This window comes from Bos javanicus, chromosome 11, assembly GCF_032452875.1.
Source record: "Bos javanicus breed banteng chromosome 11, ARS-OSU_banteng_1.0, whole genome shotgun sequence".
Lineage (NCBI taxonomy): Eukaryota > Metazoa > Chordata > Mammalia > Artiodactyla > Bovidae > Bos > Bos javanicus.
Window position 1 is genome coordinate 25,739,276 of NC_083878.1, and position 19,547 is coordinate 25,758,822.

A 19,547-nucleotide genomic window follows, 5' to 3' on the forward strand; every position below is an offset into this window, starting at 1 on the left:
TTTCAGTCACTGAGAGAGGCTGGGAAGGTGTAACACGCTCCTCAGTGTGTCTCATCAGCGTGGAGACAGCAGCCTATTTACTAGTCTGAGCTTACTGACTTCCTCTTCCCTCTTGGCTGACATTTAAGGCCTGCCACAACTGGTCTCTTATCAAATCTTGTACAGCTCTCCAAACACACCACGTCTTCTTTAGCTCTACACCCCCACTGGCCTAAATGCAAACACTTTCTCCACTAGGGTATTCCTGACCCTGCTGTCCACCATCTTGATATGCTCTTTTCTCACCATTTACAGTGTTTCTAAATCACGCCCATTAAAACCTAGCTCAATTACCTAACTCCCCTAGGAAACCTTCCCTGGCTATCCCAATCCACATTCTTTTCTGAATTCTTATACTTAATATACATACTGTGGAATTAAGGATTCTATATGAATGTCACTGCTGGTTTTTTTCACATGGATAAGCTCTTTTCAACTAGACTGGATCATAACTAAACCTTGACAATAGAGGCTTAATTACATATATCTAAAGTGGTCTCTGCTTCTCAGGTGGCTCAGTGGTAAAGAATCCACCTGCCAATGCATGTGCTGCAGGAGACATGGGTTCGATCCCTGAGTCAGGAAGATCCCCTGAAAGAGGAAATAGCAACCTACTCCAGTATTTTTGCTAGGATAATCCCATGGACAGAAGAGCCTGGAGAGATACAGTCCATGGGGTTGCAAAGAGTCAGACACAACTGAGTGGTTGAGTATGCACGTGTGTACAAAAATGGTCCCCACAATGTTGAGCACTACTAAAATTCCTTTCTTTGTAAGTGGACAATGAGACCTACACAGCTTATTTAACATCATAGGCTCTGTATCAGTGTAACTTCACTCATTCACCAATCTGTGAGAATTAACCTTACCTAACAATTAATGGCAACCCACTCCAGTACTCTTGCCTGGAAAATCCCATGGGCGGAGGAGCCTGGTAGGCTGTAGTCCATGGAGTTGCTAAGAGTCAGACATGACCGAGCGACTTCACTTTCACTTTTCACTTTCATGCATTGGAGAAGGAAATGGCAACTCCAGTGTTCTTGCCTGGAGAATCCCAGGGACGGGGGAGCCTGGTGGACTGCCGTTTGTGGGGTTGCACAGAGTCGGACACGACTGAAGCAACTCAGCAGCAGCAGCAGCAGCAGCAGCAGCAGCAGCAGCAAGCCTTTAAAGACTTCTCCCTTCTCCTCAAAGATGTCCTTGACATCCCATCCCCAACTAGCTGGCTTCTATAATACACTTTGACCTCATTCCAGCATTTACCAAATTCTTACATGTTTACAGTTAATTAAATCCATACCCATGTTATTCACTTGGTTTTTGAAATAGGGACAGTATCATTCATCTCTACATTCTCCACTGTGCCATCTGAATTGGCTTGGATTCATTGGTAATGGCTCAATGAAGGTAACCAAGGTGTTGATTTATCCAAAGGATGAAACATGTCACATGCTAAGGAAAAAAAAAATAACCCACTATATTACAGTTTTACATAATATTATGAAAATGTGTTGAGGCCATTTAAAGCCTGCATCCCTTGCAAGCTGGGCAATGACAACACTGCCTAAATCTTCCAACAGCAATACCCCAAGAAGCCAACAGCTACAAGTGGAGCAAGACAGATCTTTCTGAGCCCTTTATCAAATGAATTACCACCTCCAGGCTAGGTTTGCAGATTTCTATATTTAAAACGTAGAAAGTTGGGGGTTGAATTCTTGATGTGCAGTTGCATAAACAAACTATTTTTATTTCTTGCTGCAGTAAGGAGGAAGCTTTGATCTTGGGCAACTTGTTCAAAGGCTCAGTTTAATATATTGATCACTTCTGAGGGCTTTTACCTGACTAGTTTCCATAAGTTCAGCCTGTCAACAAGAAATACCTCATGTAGTCTCAAGCTTCACTTCTTAAACAGCTTATTCCTTTAAAACTTGATGTAATTTTAAAAGGAATATCCAATGAAGAAAAGGTTTTGTGGACAAGGCTGTCCACTGCTTTGGGTTGAAATGTGCTAACTTAATGTTTCTCTCTGTTTTTAAAAATACAAACAGGATCTCATCCTGAGATATCATGACCTTGAACATTCCTGAGAAGTCTGAAAGGGAAGTGAACAAATGTCAACAAGCTTGGGTCTAAAATACACCAGCTTCATTTCTCTCATCATTCAAGTATGCACAAGGCTCAGAGAGACTTTGAATAGGCTGAGCTGGGGGATTAAAGAGGGGTCCTGATGAGATTCTCCCTCCCTGGTAAAATCTGGGGGTTGAAAGAAAAGCAATTAAAAGGGGGAGGGGCGGGGGAGTACTGGGAAAACTTTTATTTTGAGAAAAAGAAAAAGAGCATAGAAGAAACAAACCCGAAGCAAACCCAACCCCCAGTAATGCCTGGAAACTTGCTATGTAAGTAACCACCCCTGTTAAGACTTGCTTCCCTTACAGTTTTGGCAGGGATCACAAATGACAGCCTTAGAATGCCACATGGTCATCTGAATATTTTAACAACCCATCTCCACTGGATTCATTTCAGCAGCAGGGGAGTGAAATGCAACCTGCAGCTGTGGTGAAGGGCTAAGGCCCCTCGCAGGAGTTGTGAAAGAGGGACCTTTTCTTTGGGGAGGGGGGCTGGTCCAGAAGATGCGAGGGATAGGGGGAGGGCTAAGGGACACTGGGACAATGGAATCTGACCTAAATCCCAGGATTTCTGCCTGGGAAGTATAGTCTCTTGTGTGAATAAATCTGGTGGTTAGAAAATAACTGCTGTCTTCAGCTGTAAAGCAAAACAGAACTCTAAACCAGGACTTCTGCAGCTGGCCACAGACCCCCCCCTGGGGCAGAACTGGGATTGCCACACAAAAGCCAGCCTTAGCTTTGTCTCTATAAGCATATTTTTCTTATGTATTTAGATCCCAGGCCTTCCAAGAGCATACCATGTCAGCTTAGAGGGGGCCAGTAAGAAGGCGAGAAAATGGGGAGAGCAAATGAGAGTATGAGTAAGTGGGTGGATACAGAAGGAAGTCTAGGGAGATGGAAAAGACATGAAGGAGGGCCTGGGTGGTGTCAGGAGCACTGACGGGAAGTTGTATAGGGGAAGTGAATGGGTCATACAGCTAACACTTTCTGCAAATAAGAATTAACTTGGGGAAACAAATCATTGGGTCTGGGACAAAGAGGAAGTCTTCAACAAACATAATAAACTCCCTCCATCATCTCTTCCCTCCATCAGCACTGATTATTCAAAAATTTATTTCCCAAGGTTGCTTCCCTAGTAACCTTGGGACCTGTTCTTGTATTCCTGAGAGCCTGTTTTTCTCACCAGTGAAGTGAAAGTTGCTCAGTGGTGTCCGATTCTTTGTGACCCCATGGACTTCTCCAGGCCAGAAGACTGGGGTGGGTAGCCTTTCCCTTTGCCAGGGGATCATCCCAACCCAGGGATTGAACCCAGGTCTTCCACACTGCAGGTGGATTCTTTACCAACTGAGCCACAAGGGAATCAGACTATTATTTCTCAACAGAGTATCAGACTATTATTATTTTTCAAAATGATGAATATTCACTGCATGCCAATGAAGCCTGGATCCTACCCTAGGCACTGAGTCCCCTGGGATGGCTGCCCAGACAATGGAGTGTGGACTCCCCATAGAGGCCGTGTGGTCTTCTTTGCTGCAGGTCACACCAGATGCATGGCAAAAGAATTCTGTGCTGATCCCTTCAGTAGCCTCACCCTCTCCTATGGCTCCAAGCTCCAGACACAAGCCCTGAGAATGAGGGGGTGAAGGTGGGAGTATTTCAAAGGGCGGGGTGATCCACAGTGGCTGACTCTCTGATCCTTGGCCCTCAAATGGGCACTGTCTCAGAAAGCAGCATCGGAATCACCTTGAAGCTCGTCAGAAAAGCAGAATCTCTGGCTCCACCCCAGGCCTACTAAAGGAGGCTCTTCATTCTAAGGGGCCCACAAGGTGATCCATGTGTACATTAAGGTCTGAGAAGCACTGTTACAGAAAATGTTCAGTTACCACCATTCAAAGCCCTGACTTAAAAGCACTGGCTAGATAAAGGCAATGTGGTCCAGTAGAAAGAGCCTGATGAGGAGCAGGCAGTTAAGCCCTCCAAAAACGTTAGCTGTTGTCAGGTAGGTGTTACAGCCTGGTCAGCTGTGTGAACACAGGCAAATCCCTCCTCTCTCTGGGTTGCACTTTCCCACATGCATGGGGATGGGAGGGAACGACAATAACTTTATGATTCCTTCTGGTTCTAAAGTTCTAGGTCTACGGCTCTATTTGACAAGACTGTTTTGCTGCCTTCTCCATACTAAAGTAGGGGCTTTAATAAGTAGTTTCTATGTTTAATACAGCCTGGCATACAGCAGGACTTAATAAATATTTGTTGAATGAATGGGCAACAATCTGAATGGCCAGTAATGGAACAACGGTAAGGTCAACTTAAAGACTGATTTTTCAGGTGACAAAAATATGCTATCTTTAACAAATGATGTTTTCAAAGACTTTTTTCTTAATATAAAAATAGGCAAAAAAGCATTTTACTTTTAGTGATGCATAGACAGTAAAAACTAGACAGAAAAGCAAGAAAATAATTATCATAAGAAGTCTGGACAATAACCTTAGAGGAATGATAAAATACAAAAAGAGGTTTTAAAATATTTGTCACTAAAATTTTTAAAAATTGTGATAAAATAAACATAGTATAAAATTTACCATCTTAACCAGTTTAAGTGAACAGTTCAGGAGTGTGAAGCACACGCATGTGGTTGTGCCAGCACTCCCCAGAACTCTTTTTCATCCTGTAAAACGAAAGCTCTCTGAGTAGAACCCTAACTATTCGCTTTCCTGCCAGCCCCTGGCAACCACCATTCTACTCTGTCTCTCTGAATTTGACTACTCCAGGAACCTCACATAAGTGGAATCGTACAGTATTTGTCTTTCTGTGATGGGTTTATTTCACTTTGCATAACGTGCTCAAGGTTCATCCATGTGGTACTCTGTGTTAGAATTTTCTTCATTTTTAAGCCTAAATAAGGTTCTCTTATTCATACCATATTTGTTTATCCATTCATCTATCAATGGACACTTGGGTTACTTCTACTTCCTGCCTACTGTGAATAACACAACTATAACACGTACAAATATCTCTTCATGACTCTGCTTTCAATTCATTTGGGTCTATACCCAGAAGTATAATTGCTAGATCATATGGTAATTCTATTTTTAGTTTTCTGAGGAAACCCCCTACTATTTTCCATAGCAGCTACACCATAAAGAGTTTTCACATCTCACACACACACACACACACACACACACACACGCATGCTCACCACAAATACCAGACCCTGCTCACCACAACAGAGAAAGCAACAAAGACCCAGGGCAGCCAGAAATTAAAAAAAAAAAAAAAAGCCCATCCAAAAAAAACAAAAAAGAAGACTCTTCAACAAATGCTTTCGTATACTGTTAAATGGAAAAAGTGATAACTTACATACATACAGCTTAATTTCAACTACATTCAAAAAAATACAGGAAGAAAGATGAAGTAACTATGTATATAAAACTGTTAACCAATAACAGTGGGCTCCACTGGATGTCGGTGAGAGCAGACTTATATTTTCTTCCCTAATTATCTATGATAAGCACAAACTACACGGATAGTCAAAAAAAAAAGTGAAAGAAATTTAGTAGGACACATTTTTCTTCTTGGGCATCACACCATCCATCGCATGGAGTCTGACAGCCCATTTAGTTTACCACGTTTATTCAAAGGGCACGCGCGCATGCACGCACGCACGCACACACACACACACACACACACACACACACAAGTTTTTCCTTTTATAACCAAAGATGATAGATAACCAGGCTGATTTCTGAAAAAATTTAAAGCCCCAAATAACTGTAATTCCAACTCTCAATCAAAGGAAATAAATTTTTTCTCCTCCTAGTCTTACTTAACAGGGCTTTTAAAAGTCCTTCCCCTCCAGGCAGGACCTGTGGTCCAGCTGGGATGGCAGGGCTGGAATCTGCATAGAGCCGGGGCAGCAGACAGGGCTGCGAGTGGGGCTGTGCTGACTTCCTCTTCACGGTCCTCACAGCCAGCCTCGCCAGGCCAGCAGCTGACCCCTATTCTCACTTGGTTTTTGGCCTGGGTCAGCTTAGTTTTCTTCCAGTAGTTGGTAAACCGTCTTTGCACCAGGAGAGAGATAGTAAACTGGACTGAGGAGAGAGGGATGGCGGGGAAAGGGGAAGGAAGGGACTCGAAGGATTAATGAGCTGATTTCCATTAAGGCTTTGACATCTTGGAATGAAAAGCGGACTGTAAGAGCAGAAGCCCAGTCCTCTACTCCGGCCATGCTGCCAGCTGGCCATTCATCACCAAAAATTCCCCAACAAATCCATGGCTGTGGCTTAATCACCTCATATAAATCTCTATTAATCTTGCAAAGTCAAAACACAAATATATGACAAAAGTCTTTATGTACCCTCGATTTTGTGGTCAAAATGTTAAAAAATGGAACTGATCATCCAATGGTTCCAATGAACTTTTTTTTTAAACCTCCTTTTGGGGAATAAATAAATGACCTCCTTACTAATGTTTTAGTATCTACTAGACTGAATAAACTCAAGCTAAATGATCAAATAAACTGAAGAAGAAAAAGCTGTTGGTGCTAAAATTTGAACCGACTTTTCTTTTTCTTTGCAATAACAGCAATGTTTCAAGCTAAACTCAAACAGAAAATCCTTAGCAGGCACAAAGGAACATTACTATTCCTCTTTCATAAATTGCTGGGGACATAAAAGGGCCTCTTCAGCAGTGAAATTTTGAATACTTTGTATTATAACATCTTTCGGGGAAAAGCATATGAGAATATAAGTCAGGGGCTGGCTTTAAGAAGGGCCCACCTGGACCCAGAAGTGGCTCGTCTAAGCATGGAACTCCCAGTGCAGACAAACAGCTCTTAGGACAACACTTTCAGAGGACCTCAAGGACAGGGCAGGCATGTGGCAGGCTGAGGCTTCATCACTCATACCCGATTCTATACTTTCCTATTTAGGAAATTCAAAGTTATCCTGCCAGTGACATGCATAATCCAGAAAAACTGACACATGGGTTTGGGATATATTGTGTTCTGGCCATGTGTTTTCCTCTCAAACTCTATTCTAGGCTCTGAACACATCCTGATTAATATGGTAAAAGTGTGCTGTGGAGTAAGAGGAAGCCTGGTGTTACAGACCACCCACAGAGTGTAAAGTTCACACTTGGATAATAAAGAGTTGACTGTACTGGAAACATAAAAGTGGCTTTCCTAGACTCTGGGCAAGGAAGTTGGAAACCCAGCGAATTCCAGTGATTCATGTCTTTGTTTTCTAGGCTGGAAAATCATGGAGGAAAATCAGAGAAGGGGAGGGAGAAGGATAATGAAAAGACTAGATTAGGAAACTGCAACAGGAACCACAGGGAAGGCCGAGATGATTTTTCTAGCTGAAGAGGAGGCTGGTGGCAGCTTTGTCATCCATCCTCAGGCACTGTGCAACATGAAGGTCCATTCAGATGGCTGGCCTGTTACTCCATCTCCTCCTTCCAAGAAGGAACTGACTCAGGAAGCCAGCAGATGATGAATTTCTTTTTTTTTTTTTTCTGTCTTCAACTTTTTATTATAGAAGTTTTAAAGAATATACAAAAGTGGAGAGAATAACATGATGAAGCCACATAGACCCATGACCAGACTTTAACAATTATCAAAGTATGTCTGCTCTTCTTAATCCTCTCTCCTCCCTCAAGCTGTATTAAAGCAAGTATCAGACATCATAAAGACAATGAATTTCTAGGAGATCCATCAAGGGGCAGCAAACTAAGAGGGGCAGAATGTCCTTCTGTACAGAACCTGAAGAATAGGAGATTCAGATTTTGTCTTGGGGCAGTCCTTGCTGGAAGCAGAGGTTTCTATAGGATGATTTCCCTGACTTCCTGATCCCCAGGAATAACAGCTACGAGGACAAAGCCCACTAATTGATAAGCAGAGAACATGAATATGATCACAGTTCCTGTTCTCTCAGAAAAGGTATCTTGGGACCTTGTCTAAAAGCCACACAGAGGCAAATGATACTACGCTTAAGGGAGCAGTTTTTGGAGAGGAAACAAAAATTGGACTAAAAATGAGAGGCTCACCATTAACCATCCCTATATTGGCATTTCAGATACTAGAGAATTTCCCATCAATAACCCTGGTCAAAGCTATAGTTGCTTAGAAAACATAGAGCCTCACATCTCCACTCACTGAGAAATTCTTCATTAGATCCCTTTCTTTCTTTCTTTTTAAAATATATTATTCATGTATTTGGCTGCACTGGGTCTTAGTTGTCGCACTCGGGGTCTTTGACCTTCACTGTGGCATGTGGGATCTAGCCCCCTGGCCAGGGATAGAACCTGGGTCCCCTGCGTTGGGAGTGTGGAGTCTTAGCCACTGGACCTCCAGGGAAGCCCCTGGGTTCCTTTCACCTAAAGGTCTCCTTTGAACTCTTCACGGTGTGGCTTCCGTGTATTTCCTCAGTCCCATTTTCTGCCACACATCCCTTATACTTTAGGTTTTAGAAGGGCTAACTTCTGTGTAGTTCTCCACACTTATCAAGGCATTCCACATTGCTATGTCTTTACCTATGACATTCCCTGGGCTTGGAATACCCCTCATCTGTCGTGACCACTTGGCAAAATTCTTAACTCTTGAAGGCATGCTGCCCACCACCCACTAGGCTACTCCTGTACCTACTACATACTTTTGTTACCACGCTTTCCATATTCAATGAAAATAATTTATTTATACATCTTTCTTACCTCCTGGATGGGGCTCCTTGAAGCCAAGGCTAGTTCCTCCTATATCTTTGCATCCCTACAGCTCCTAACACCGAGGTTATTATGTAGTCTATGCTCAATGAGACTTTGCTGAATTCCACTGATTTGTGGGTCTCACATTAGCCATTGTTTGCCTCACCACGTAAGGTGGGGAGCCCAAGGAAAGTGAACAATAGCACATTTTTTGAAAAATAAAAAAGAGGCTGCTATGTTAGACAACCAAGATACTAGTCATTAATCAAAAGCAACATACTACAGCATAGAATGTGGTGGGCTGTGGGCCTCTGCTGGACTCCTTTCTCCTGGAATCACAGAGGATGCACACGGGGTGGCAAATCCTAGCGGTAACACTGTCCAACCAGTATCAGGTTCTGAGACACAGATATCGAATACGGTGTTACATAGAGGCCTTCCTGTATATTCGAGAAAACTGAGAAATTCTTCTTACTCCATCTTTCACACAGAAAATGCTTTAAGTTTCAGAATAAACTAATGATGGCAAGGATGAAAAAAAAAATATGTATCTAGCTTCCTTTGCCTGGCTTATTCAAGCTCCTTCACTACATACCTAAAATGGCAAGTTGTATCTTTTTCTTATTCAGCCCCTCTGGGCCCCTCTGTGCCTGCTTAAGTCTTACATAAGTCTCTCATCTCTGAGTTGCCATGGTGTCCGGTAGTCTGTATCACATGATTCAGTCAATTACTGCCTTTCATTGCTAGGTTATCTAACACAGGACTGGGCATATAGCAGATATTCAAAAAACCAAACTGGTGGACAGATAAAAAGCCATAGTACATGCCCCCCCAGTCACCCAGCAGTTTTAGAAAAATTGTCAAGAAAATATTTTTCTCTCTTTACCACAACTCAAAGTTTGAAAAAGATATATAACTCCAGTAAGTTTAGAAAACTCATGCCAGTGACTTTTAAAACTCCCACAACCAGGAACAGCATTTCTCCAGTGTATTCCTAACCCCCGATAACTCCGTGTTCATGTGGGGCTTTAACATACCTCTTGGCCAGCCAGAGCTTGGCTTTGGTACAAACAGCGACGTCAGCCAGTTCCTGCTGAAAGTATGTATTCATTCTGTATTTGGAGTCTGAGAAGGCTTGTAACAAATGAAAAACCTAAACCAAAAAAAAAAGAGAGAGAAAAAGCAATATCCTGCTGTGAAAATATATTTTTCCTAAACGTCCAGTTCTTCCCTTTTAGGTTTCCTCAAAATATTCCCCTCAAAGAAAACAGACACCTGCAAAATGTGGCTCTGGTCTCTTTGCAGGAAAAGCATGTTGATTTTGGAAGGATGCAGCAAGTGGTAAAAACCTTATGTCTTTCATCTGTACCTGTGCTCTGAGTTCCTTACCAAGTCTAGAAAAAGATGACTATTCTGTGACCAGTCATTAGATGCAAGAGTTTATTACTTATAAACAGCCTAAAAATTTATTTTAGCAAAGAAATACAAACATCTTTATCTTAGCAGTCTCATGAAAAAAAAAAAAGTACTTAAAAAAATTATTTCTGCATTTATTTATTTTTGGCTGTGCTGCTGCTGCTGCTGCTGCTGCGTCACTTTAGTCGTGTCTGACTCTGTGCGACCCCATAGACGGCAGCCCACTAGGCTCCTCTGTCCTTGGGATTCTCCAGGCAAGAACACTGGAGTGGGTTGCCATTTCCTTCTCCATTGCATGAAAGTGAAAACGTGAAAGTGAAGTCGCTCAGTTGTGTCCGACTCCTAGCAACCCCATGGACTGCAGCCTACCAGGCTCCTCCGTCCATGGGATTTTCTAGGCAAAAGTACTGGAGTGGGGTGTCATTGCTTTCTCCGTTGGCTGTGCTAGGTCTTCGCTACTTTGCACAGGCTTTTTCTCTAGTTGTGGAGGGTGGGGGTTACTCTCCAGTTCCAGTGCATGGGCTTCCCATTGCGGTGGCTTCTCCTAGAGCAGAGGCTTTAGGGTACCTGGGCTCAGTAGTTGTGGCTCCCTGCCTCTAGAGCACAGGCTCAAGGGCGCACAGGCTTGGTTGCTCCACAGATCCTCCTAGATCAGGGATCGAACCCGTGTCTCCTGCATTGGCAGGCAGGTTCTTATCTCCTGAGCCACCAGGGAAGCCCCTCAAACAGTACTTTTTAAAGTCAAAATCTTACTACACAGGAAAAAATCAACTGTCCGTGAGTCTAATCTGGTTTGGGGTTTATCACGATGGGCTTGGCTGAAGAAGCAGGCTGTAATGACGCCTGCCTTTGCAAATACTGGATAGTGATGCTTGTAAACTACTGAGATTTTTTAGATCTTTTCTAAGATGTCAGGAGCTGAGGCAGCACTGCAGAATCCTGCTTTCTTACTCTTCCATGACATTATACATTAGAACTAAGCAGAGCAAGACAAATCCTGTTGTCTCTCTCTAGCTGCCTATATTTAGAACGAAGGCCACAATTCCAGCAAGGCCATGGCACAGGCCACGTGTGTGTGTACTGGTTTGTGTCTATATGTGTGCCTTGGGTTCATTCAGTCATGCCACTAACAAGGCCTCGGTGAGAAGTACTAACCTGCAGCAGAGAACAAAAGTGGATGAGGGCATAAACGAGATCCACAGACCTTAACTAGTGTCAAGAGAAAAGACATGTCAGAGAAATCCTTCAGCTCCTTTATCAAGGGGAGGAGGAGGGTGGAGCAAAGCAAGCACAGATAAACACATCAAGAACTTGGAAAGCCTATTTTAATAATCAGAGTGTTTTCTCTTTCTGTTGTATCCTTTACCCGGGCTGCAGATGATTCTTTCTAAACGGCAGAATTCCACTTTTTCTTCTCTTTCTCTCCTGTCAATGAAGAGCATAACTTTGCGAGTTAAATATGGAAAGGAAGTAATGAGAAAAAGCAAAAGGTCAAGATAAGAGATCCAGAGCCATCAGACCCTAAATGGGGTCTGAGCAGGCAGGTTTTCCTGGGTCAGAGATCTGCAATTTCCAACAACAAATATATGCTGTGCGAGCACCTCTGGTTTAGAGTCAGTTTTGATTATTTTATTGTGCGGAACTGCTATTAAATTTTTTTTTCCCTAAATAGGAGAAGGCACACAAGTCCCAATGTGGAGCCTGAAAACGCTTTCTCTAATAATGGATCTGTTATTTCAGAAGCAACAGATCAAATATCACTACTTCACCGCACCCCCATGGGGACCCATACCGCCCATCGTGAAGTCTGGAGCAGTGGTTCTGGCTGGGGCTTCTGTTCTTATGTGGTGACTGCCAGAGTGAAAAAAAATCACCTCCCTCTGCCCGAATCCCCACCATCCTGAGAGAGTTGGCAAAGCCACTGGGCCTTGCTTTACTTTTCTCCACAGCTGCACAGAACCAACCACCAGGGCTTTTCATGGTGTCACAGGACTGTAATTAATCAGCAGACACCAGCAAAATACATGACTTTGGAATTTACTTATAAAGAAAGCTGTGAGATTTTTCAAACGCCTCTCATTTAGAAGCAATCACTTCAAAAATAACTCCTGATGGATGTTTAAACTTCGTCCTATATTTGCTCACCTTACTTGGCAAAAACAAGGCTGTTTTTGAAACGCTTGGTAGCTCTGGTTTATGAAAACCAGCCTATGAGCCCATCAATTCTGTCACCTCGGGCACAAACTAGACAACAGTTGTGATCCTGGTTATTCACCAGGAACGGAGTGCGGTCTATTTACACGGGACCAATGGTGGGGGAAGGTATACTTAGAAGAACCTTGGTGGAAATAAACACACAGGAGAAACGGAGTAATATGTGTGAAAGACAGGGTCAGAGGAGACAAGGAAAATGGGGACAGGGGAGGAGGGGGAGAGAAGACAGAGGGCGGCGAAAGGAGAAAAAGAGGCTTGTAAGCCATGTCTGAAACAGGTTACTGTGCTTGAGAAAAAGTTTTCTTTAAAGATAATTAATGAAAATGTTTGAATATATGACTACCTTCCTATCACGTGAAAAGTGCTGGGTTTGGGACTTCCCTGCTGGCCCAATGGTTGAGATTCCATGCCTCCAATGCAGGGGCTGAGGGTTCAATCCCTGGCCAGGGAACTAAGATCCCACATTATGTGTGGCATAGCCAAAAAAAGAGTGCTGGCTTAATTCTCTCAAGGAAAATGAGGCCATCCTTTGCATCAAGTCCAGAAGTGAGGCCAGACTTCTGGAACTCTGGTCCAAGGTCAGGTCTGGGAGTTCCAGGAAGCTCCAGTAAGGATCATTTGTCCATCAGCTCTGCAAGGATGGCAGAGGCGAGGCAGCTCCTCCCCCCAACTCCCTTTCTGACGTTCTGGTCCAGAGGAACTTCTGGGCAAACTGCGTGGCCAAGCCCAGGCCTGGGATAATTAGGAAATTGCACTAAACCAAACACAGAGAAACACAAGCTGCCAGACCTGAGGATGACGACTAACTGGACCACAGGAGAACGCTGAGGAGTTCAGTGTCACTTTAGGTGCCCCAAGGTGGCAATGGGATTCCAACATTCAGTCCAAAAATATTTATTAAACAACTATTATTACCAGGCGCTATCCTAGGGGCTGTGGCCGAGAACACACAGAATCCCTGCTTTCCTGCAGCTTACATTCCAGTGGTGGATAAACAAAAATATCAGTCGTTTCCCAGACTCTGCCTGGTTGGGATTTATAACCTGCACGATGGCCTCGCCATCACTCCGCTCTTCCACGTGACCTTCCAGCCTCCACCACAAGCATTTGCTGAACTGATGCTGATGTTTGGTGCCTCCTCCTCTATTATCTCTGCCTTTAGGACACACACCCATGGGTTTGGTGAGCTGCTGGTGGCGCCAACCCCAAGTTAGGAGCAGAGTCACAGAGCTGGATAATGCACACTCCTTACTCCATGGATTCCTAACCTAGTGGATTGCTAACCCAGTGGGGAAATCAGGGAGGCTGGATCAATGATCAGAATGCAACCCTGTTGAAGCGGGTGAGAGGAAAAGAGACTTCGGAGCCAAGTGGACTTTGGTGGAAACATAGTTTCTAGCTGTAGGGCTTTGGGTCACTTGTTTACCCCACAGTAAAGAGTATAATATTATCTATAATATAATAAGTATAATATTATTTGTAATATAAAGAGTATAATAATATCTATCTGGTAGAACTACAGAAAGATTTCAAAGAACATATATAGATAAATAGATAGTACTTGGCACATGTTAGGCACCTGATCAAAATGCTAGTTCTCTTTTTCCATCTCTTCCCTCCCTTCTAGCCCTCGTTCCAAAAATAAACAGAGAAGGCTTTGCAGGAAGAATGATACCCATATGTGGCCTTGAAAAGAATCTTGCCAGAATTGGAAGGAAGAATACACAAGCAGAGGAAACTGAATTATTAAAAAGTGTTAAAGAGTATTAAACTATTGGTATTGCCAACAAAAGAGTGAACATTAAAGTAAACTATGGGCTTTAATTAATTTTTAATTTAATTTAAATACATATAAAATAATAATATACTTTATAATGCAAAATAATAAAATAAATGAAAAATAGTTAACTTTATTAACTAAATCAATTTAGTTAATAATGATGTATCAATATGGGTTCTTTAACTGTAATAAACATACCACTCTAATGCATGATGCTAATAACAGGAGAAAACTGGGGAGAGGGGGCAGGGAAGAGAGGAATAACATGGGAACTATCTGTACTCATGGTTTCGGAAAATCCAAAATTGTTCTACAAAAACCCCATTCAGTAAAAGAAAAATATTGGGACTGCCCAGGGGACAGCAAATAGTTGCATGTAACAAGAGTGGAGCTAGGATGTGTGCAGGGCGGTGGGAGGCACAGCTGAAGAGAGGGGTCAGGTTAGACGGGGAAGGGTCTCAAAGGCAGAATCAAGGGATGTGTGCTCTGTTCTGGAGGCAGCAAAGACCTCTTCAGAGATCAGATCTCCAATTCGAAAAGGAAAAGCCAGGGACAGTGAGGAGGCTGGGTCAGAAGGGGTCGGGTGAGTGAGACTGTTGCCAGTCTAGACAAAAGGTGGTGGGGCTTGAAACCAGAGCCTGTAAACCAAGAACAGACTGTGGACCAGAAGTGGCTGCAGATGTTTTATTTGGCCTACACGGTATTTTGAAATCGCCATTTTGTGAACTGGGAAATTTCACATCAAAATCAACCTGATGTCGAAACTCTTTGGAAAAATGAGAAGATCTGACAATTCTGTGACACCCCTACTTCATGCCAATCTAAATGATGGCAGCAGTAGAACGCAGAGGGAAGGATGTAGCTGAGAGACGTTTTGGAGGCAGAAGAAGCAGGACCTGACAGTTGCTGAAGACCCAGCATTGAAGGTCAGGAAAGAGACCTTCCCCCAGGGCAGCTGGGGATGGAGGGCCAGGCTTCAAGACCAGGATCATGAGAATAGGTGGCAGGACTGGGAATGAGGGATGGGGAGTTAATGAGTTTGGTCAGGAATATCCATGTGACGCTTGTTAGGGTAATTTATCTTGCAAACCAGGAATTCTTTTGAGAGTGAAAAAGAGCTCTATTAATAATCATACTGGGACAGCCCGAGACAGTTGGTAACCTCCAGCCATGGCAGACCCCTTGGAGAAAGGTTACAGCGGACTTAGGGGTGTCTCCAGCACACACACACACACAAACCCAAAAACAGAAACAGGAGAAGGCTTTATTGACTTAAGATAGTTGTCAGAAGGAGACAAATGCATACAGAAAGCGACCAAGTGCAAACCAGCATCCTCACCCTGACTCTCACAGGCCTGGGCCGCCCAGAGATGAGGCGGTCACACCTGCTCTGAGGAGGGGTGGTCAGGAAGCAGCTCGAGGGACCTAAGACTTCTTGCCCCTCAGATGCAAGCCTTAATGAAACTCTGGGAGAATCTGAGACAAGTTTGGAGAACAGTCAGCCTCTGCCCACCCTCATCCCATGCTAAACACAGAGAGACTGAGGGGCGCCCCCAAACATCTTGGTAAAGCATGGGGTCCATTTTTGCAGCTTTGAATCTCAAAAGTGACTCCACAGAGCAAATGGAATGCTCTTTGAATACATGCCACAGGCCTAAAGAGAATCATGAGTCAGACCCCTGGAAGAACTTGCGCTGCACCAGTGAAATACATCTGGTTTATGCTATTGGACTAAAATAGTGACTTGTGTTAGACAAGATCAAGATGATATATGGCTGTTTGGGAATGCAACGCTAAGATGGCTTTTCCTCTCCACCAAGCATGGCTTCTAGGCAATTTCCCCCCTTATAAGATCAACAGCAGCTGAGTTCCAGAAACCAGCAGGATTCAGCAATAACAGGACCAGGTTTAGGCAGGCTGTGAAAAAGGACAACTCGGAAGAGAAAAGGGATGTTCATTTCAGAGGTCAGATATAAATGAGGTGAAGGTATCCTTATCAGGAACAATCCTGCTGAAGATCCACAAATCTATCCCCCTTTGCAGCTGTATTTATTTCCTTAAAAACAAAAGCCTGGTCTTCTTGGGCAGCAGGCAGACTGGGGGCGAACACTTCTGCCCCTATCACATTCAGCCCCAAGTATAAAATTTCTGTATCTGCTACTCTGCCTTCTGGCTTTCTCCCCACGCTGCTCCAACCCCCACAGCAAAGTCAGAGCCACATTTTTCCAAGCTCAGTGTTTACACAGGATTTTATTTCGGCTGGTAAAACATCTGTATTTTTTCAAGGACTTAAATAAATGATCTATGCCGGGAATGTACAGTATAGGGTGATGTCAGGCCCCCTTTTCTTTTCGACTCACTGGGCAGAACAGGCAAACATTGTTTCAGCCTGTCGCTGGGAATGTGAATATTTATCCTGTCGACTTAATTCATACAAACAGAACGAAAGGCAGGCAGGCAGAAGTATTTTATGGCTTTAAGTCAGACTGAAAGGAGGCTGGGGGAGAAGGGGGATGGCTGAAGAAGGAATCTAAACTTTCTAATTCACAGAAACATGCCTAATCATAGAACTGCTGGGAAACGGATACAGCAAAACTTATTTAAAAGGAGATTGTGTTTATTTGTATGCATGTGTGTGTTTGGGAGGGGGAGGTGGAGTTGGGAAAGTGAGAGAGAGAAGAGTTCTCTAACTTCTATGCCGTTTCCAATCATTACAATGTGTTTGAGGACTTAATTTTCTGCTCTAGACATATTAATCTTATTCTTAACTAGAGGCATATTAATCTTATTCATAACTAGACCACAGGCTTCTGACTCCCACAGCGCTTCCTGGGTACATGTACCTACCTGCCTGTGTCATCTGTACAGACAGCTCCACATACTCTTCTTTGTTACCTGCCCTGGAGGGTCACTGGGTGGACTGGAGGCGTGACCCTTGGATGCTGGTCGTCCAGAACAGGCTTAGTGGGCATCTGCCACCCATGGCTACTTACTGATCTAACCTTAGGCTGGAGGGCAGGTCCAGGAAGCATTTCAAGTGGTTACTCCCCCAAACCGCAACCTGTTTATCAGACGAGGACAGATCCTTAGAAAGGTCTGGGTGAATTCCCAAAAGGTGACACTTGGCTGTGTTGTGTGGTTGCTGCCAGGAAAAGGATGCTAATTACAAAGCGTCATTACTTCCTAGCTGACTCTGGCTTGGGAAGCAGGCCACGAATATCTCTAAGGATTAAAATGTACACAAACAAAGTCTGTGGGGACCTAGAAATTCACTTGGTGTCTCAGATGCATGCCTTCTCCTCTAGTAACACTCCTACTGTTTCAGTTCAGGAACCCAAAGATCTTACACCTAGATGATGCAAACAACTTAAGCGACTGGTCTCTGTCTCCAAAATTCATTTTACACATGGCTGCAGAGAATTCTTAAAAGCCAAGCCCTGAGCGCATCACTCCCAAATTCAAAATCCTTCAATGATTTCCAGTGTCCTAAAATAATCTTCCGGGCACTGAAAGCTCAACTTGTCTTTCTAGTTTCCCCTCCAACTTCCTCCACTTCATGACCTATTCTGTGGCTGTGAGCGATGATTTCCCATTCCTGACAACGCTTTTCCATCTAGGAACTTCCTTCCATTTCTCCCCACAACCTCTTCAGCTCTGCCTACTGAAATTCATTCATACTGTAAGACCCAGCTTATATACTACCTCCTCCATAGAGCCTTGCTCAGCTTTTATCACCACCTCCTATCCCCACCCTAAGACTTTCCTACTCAGCGCCCAATGACTCATTTCATTTGATTTCTTCTTTTAACTTTTTAAACTCTGTCATCATGGTTATCAATCCACAATTTCCCTTTCCTAGAGCATGGCTCACTGAAGGAAAGGACTGCATCTTGTTCTTCGTAGTCTCTGGACTCCAGGGATATACAGCTTTATCTGGCAGAAAGAGACTCAATCAACAGAGCATGTATCCATCTAGAGTACCACCCCGCCCCCTTGCCAGGGTGGCAGGATCAGAACCTATATTTGCAGCAGCAGTTGGAATGCTAAGAGTCAACTCTCTAAACTCTCCCCACACAATGGGGTTGGAGGAAACACACGGTATTAATAAGAGAGTATAAGAACACTCCAGGATTCTTGCCTGGGAAATCCCAAGGACAGAGGAGCCTGGTGGGCTACAGTCCACAGGGTTGCAAAGAGTCCGACATGACTTAGCGACTAAAACAACAAAACAATAAGGAATGAGTATACATTTGTCTTAGATCATCTCTGGCCTGCAGTGAGAAGTTCCATCACCCAGAAGAAGTGTCAAGGATGCCAAGGAATTGGGTTAGGATGAAGTTTAGATTTAGTCTTCAGCAAACATACAGAGAAAGGCTTGCTTAGAAAGAACTAACAATTTACAAAACACTGATACAATATCTGTTCTAACTTAAGAGTTTCTAGCTTTACAACACAGACATATTTCTGAAAAGCTACATATAACATTTTTCAAATTACAAATTATTTCTTTGTAAAATAAATCCCAGTTTAAATTATTTAGGGACAGCTTTATTATACATGATAATTTATTTTTTCTAATATCTGGATCCTCAAACTATTGAGTTTCCTGAGATCAACAAGTAACTCTCTAACGCAGTAAACCTCACTAAGGAAAAATAAAATTTGTTTAGTCAAGACAGTTAATTGAAAGCAATTCCCTGGTGGTCTAGTGGGTTAGCGGGCTTCCCTAGTGGCTCAGACAGTAAAGAATCTGCCTATAACATAGGAGACTTGTGTTTGATCCCTGGGTCAGAAAGATTCCCTGGAGGAGGGCATGACAACCCACTCCAGTATTCTTGCCTGGAGAATCCCACAGACAGAGAAGCCTGGCAGCCTACGGTCTACAAGGTCACAAAGACATGGATGAAACTGAAGCGACTTAGCCTGCCTGTCAGTGGTTAGGACTCAGCACTTTCGCTGCCGTGGCCCTGGTTCAATCCCTGGTCAGGGAACTAAGATCTTGTAAGCTGTGTGTCATGGCCAGGAAAAAAAAAAAAAAAAACTGAAGCTGAGTGTTGGGCATAAGGGATTCATTATATTATTCTGTCTACATTTGTGTATATTTAAAATTTTTATTAAAAAAATTAAAAAATATTTACAGAGGGAGAGAAGGGAAAGAAAAAAAACCTAGCTATAGGACATAGAGATGAAATCAATATAAAAAGATCTTATGATCTTGTGCAGGAAATAAGATATGTACATAAATAAAATTCAAAGTAAAAACAGTAAGTGTT

The 19,547-nt window shown here is 43.3% G+C and overlaps 1 protein-coding gene across 7 annotated transcripts in view; it reads right to left on the minus strand.

The window, feature by feature from the left end:
- The window catches only part of THADA (THADA armadillo repeat containing), a 337,352-nt gene that overhangs the window by 95,853 nt on the left and 221,952 nt on the right, over positions 1-19,547 (minus strand). For all 7 annotated transcript variants that reach the window (XR_009739347.1, XM_061432209.1, XM_061432207.1 and 4 more), the window contains one exon: positions 9,902-10,017. Coding sequence is in view for 6 of the 7 variants with exons in the window: in XM_061432209.1 (XP_061288193.1) it covers positions 9,902-10,017 (116 nt within the window). In the remaining variant the exon portion in view is untranslated. The remainder of the gene's footprint in view (positions 1-9,901; positions 10,018-19,547) is intronic.